Genomic DNA, 3,666 nt, shown 5'->3' with positions numbered 1-3,666 from the left:
ATTATAGGCGTGAGCCACCATGCAAGGCGAGCAAGGCTATTTTTAGGCCAAATATGGCAAAATGGTAGGTAGTCTCAGGTATGACTTGTAGTTCACAAGAGAATCTATATTTAAGAATACTATTATAATTCTAATTCACCATAATGACACTTCTTCTAGGACCCTACCAGGACAAAAGCTTTATTTAACATGTAAACTGATCCAGGAAAACTGTATTTGGTTAAGAAACCCTGTATCCAGAGGCTTTCACATATTCTTCCTCACTAGACAGTCAGTCCACTTCACAAAGCCCTTGTCAGGTAATGACTTAATTACAGCAGAGCTAACCTGCTTCTTTTGTTTGCTTCTCATAGTGGAGACTGAACTCCTTGAGGATCTCTAGTCATTACAGGGTCTACTGTATCTTGAGACAAATTAAATTTTCACGGTTAAGAGTGAATAAATACTTACCTAGCACTGTCCAATTTTATTAAACCAACTTAAGAGGGGTTGACAATGTTTTAAACGTTTATTGGTTTTAAACCAACTACAAAGGGTTTTTATTAATTTTAATCATCTGGTATTTCCCTCATTACAACCATCTGTTATCAGTATAGTTCTGAATGTCCAAAACTATCCTTATGTCTCCTCAGCATTTGGATTTTCAAATATCAAGATGTTTGGTATCCCCACTCCACATACACTTTAAAATTCTCAAGTGCTAATGGCTGAATTAAAACACAAATATAAAGACTCTCCAATCTATGAACTGGTTCCATACAATTTGAAACCTGATCATTAACATCTAAATGATGTACCTTTGAACAAGGTAATTTGTGGTTCTAAATAGGTACTTTATTAAAACTAAATACAGCAAACTAAAATTAGTATCTAGGAAGAAACTAAGTAGCTGTTGATTTAAGCCTCAAAAACACATTTACAGTAGTCCCCCCGCCCTTTATTCTCAAGAGGACACATTCTAAGACTCCTAGTGGAAGACTGAAACCACGGACAGTAAACAAAAGTATAGAATACATTTTTTCCTGTATATACATGTCTATGATAAAGTTTAATTTATCAACTAGGCACAGTAAGAGATTAACAACAATAACTAGGAATAAAATATAACAATTATAACAATATACCATAATAAAAGTTATGTACAGCGTGGTCTCTCTCAATATCTTACTGTATTGTACTCACCCATTTTCAGACTGTAGTTGACCAGGGGTAACTGAAACCGTGGAAAGAAAAACTGCAGATAAGGAAGATTACTGTACTTATTGTAATTTTTAAAAAATTCTTACCTGCATTATTAGTACTAGACTGACTGTCCTGGGAATTATCATTGCTTTCTGGGGGAGGCTGCAAGGAGGGTGATGGAGCTGTTTTAGTTCTTTTTTTGTTTGTCTTTCTTTCCACTTGGCAGTCATCATCTTCATCATCTTCACTTTCACTGAGATCATCAAAGCCAAAATATTTAATTTTGTAATTAGAACTTCCAGAACCTCCTTCATCACCTCCTGTCTCATCATGATCTTCAAAACCAAAAAATTCAAGTTTAACATCCTTTTTGGATTTAGTATTACTAGGTCGAAATCTAGTAGTGGTCTTAGAAGTTGCAATATCTGCCTTTTTTCTGAGACGACCAGCTTCTCCCAAATCTGCAGGAGTGGCTGCAGTGAACTCATCCATGCTGCGTTCCATAGTATCCTGTATGGTAACATTACAAACTGACAAGCAAGATGGATGTAAAACAGTGTAATCTCTAGTCCGTCCAACTGTCCCTCTAAAACTGGTCCCACAACTTACACCGCCTTTCTTTGCCTGATTCAGGCCATCTTTACTTGATTCACTGTTTGCTTTGGCTAAGGCCTGACTGGTGCCATCCATTAGCTTATCAAAATTTGATGCTCCTTGTGAGGATTTTGCTTTATTGGCCCTACAGTACGTCCTACAATTGCTTGGTCTAAGAACACTTTGCACAATGTCTTCCTCAATGGCTTCATTTAGATTTTCCAATCGATTTTTTAAATCTTCATCCTTCATCTCCAAAAGGGAATCACTATCCAAACTTAAAATACAATCTTCTGATCTGATATCTTCGAAATCATTATCCCATTCATACAAACCAGTTCTGACAGATCCCTTGACTGGAGATATTTCTGATGGAGATTCAGACCTTTTCCCAAACTCGGAGTTCCAAGTGTCATTTGTTTCTTTGATTTCATCAGCTTTATATCCAGAAGCTGCTGTAGTTTCTGCACTGGGTTTCTTAGTACTGTCTTCAGCATTTTTGTGAATGTGGTGACTATTCTTTTCATGTTCTTCGCGAAAATTCTCCATCTTTTCTATAAAAATAAATGAAAGGATAAAAACATGAGTGGCATCAATATAAAGTTAACAAATAACAGGGACACTTGGCTAATTAATATAGAATCAATTAATCTTGAAATAATTACAATAAATTAATGTTTACACATCACACATTTCTCCTCCTACCCTTTCAGGATATACCTCTCATGTCTCCTAGTGTGACCTTTCTCCAGGCATCTAAGTCCCTTGTAATTTGTCACCCTCAACTCCTCAAAAGAACTGAATCAATTCAGATTGACATGCAAATGACTTAGCCCAACCTTCTCAGGGATATTATGGGCTTTTCATATAAAGATGCTTAAATTAAAAATTAAGGCCAGATGTAATGGCTGACACCTGTAATCCCAGCATTTTGGGAAGCCAAGGCAGGAGGATCGCTTGAGACCAGCCTGGGCAATAGAGAGAGACCCCATCTTTGGGAGTAAAAAAAAAGAAAAAAAAAAAGAAATTAGAAATTAGCTGGGCATAGTAGATAGTCTCCAGCTATTCAGGAGGCCGAGGCAGAAGGACTGACTGAGCCCAGGAATTTGAGGCTGCAGTTAGCTATGATCGTGCCACTGCACTTCAGCCTGGGCTCCAGCATGGGTGACGGAGCAAGACTCCATCTCTTAAAAAAAAAAAATTATTTAGTAGAGCCTAAGCCAGTCTAACACAATTAATGAAAAACTTCCAGCAGTGTTTGTATTTATCTGGGGTAGAGCTTCCCATAAGACATACTAGTTCTATCTAGAAACCTGCCCACAGGATGAGGTTTCTCTAGCTATTTCTGTTCTTTTTGCTAATCCTAAAAGCCAAATAACCTCAAGGAATTTTTAACAGTAGTTCTGGCAGCTAAGTGACTACAGTGTATATTTAAGCATATTAGCCAGTAGTAAATCTTAACCTGCCTATTCATTTTTCACTTGGGCAATTCATTTCTGTTGCCTTTAATTTTAGAAATTTTTTTAACTTTCCAAATAAAGGATGGAAGTATCATTCGAACTGGATGGAGTATCATTCGAACTGGTATTATGATTAATTCCCTCAACACATACTGACAGAAAAACACTGGCAAAATGTTCCCTCTATGCCAAATAATAAAATTACTAAAAAAAAAGCGCTCACATTTAAGAAAAGCTATTTACAAATCTCAACTGACAAATCATCAAATACAAGGAGGAGGAATGCTTTACACGGACTAATTCACTGTACAATTTTATTTTTTTGAGACAGTCTCACTGTGTTGCCCAGGCTAGAGTGCTGTGGCGTCAGCCTAGCTCACAGCAACCTCAAACTCCTGGGCTCAAGCGATCCTTCTGCCTCAGCCTCCCA

The 3,666-nt window shown here is 37.2% G+C and overlaps 1 protein-coding gene across 1 annotated transcript in view; it reads right to left on the bottom strand.

Moving 5' to 3' along the window:
- The window catches only part of WAPAL (wings apart-like homolog (Drosophila)), a 106,843-nt gene that overhangs the window by 69,015 nt on the left and 34,162 nt on the right, over positions 1 to 3,666 (bottom strand). Inside the window, exon 3 of the mRNA XM_012651256.1 lies at positions 1,255 to 2,330. Coding sequence (XP_012506710.1) covers positions 1,255 to 2,330 — 1,076 coding nt within the window. The remainder of the gene's footprint in view (positions 1 to 1,254; positions 2,331 to 3,666) is intronic.

This window comes from Propithecus coquereli, unplaced genomic scaffold (genome assembly GCF_000956105.1).
Source record: "Propithecus coquereli isolate 6110/MARCELLA unplaced genomic scaffold, Pcoq_1.0 Scaffold351, whole genome shotgun sequence".
Classification (NCBI taxonomy): Eukaryota; Metazoa; Chordata; class Mammalia; order Primates; family Indriidae; genus Propithecus; species Propithecus coquereli.
Note: the sequence above shows the minus strand (reverse complement) of the source record. Positions and strands in the feature narration are given on the sequence as shown.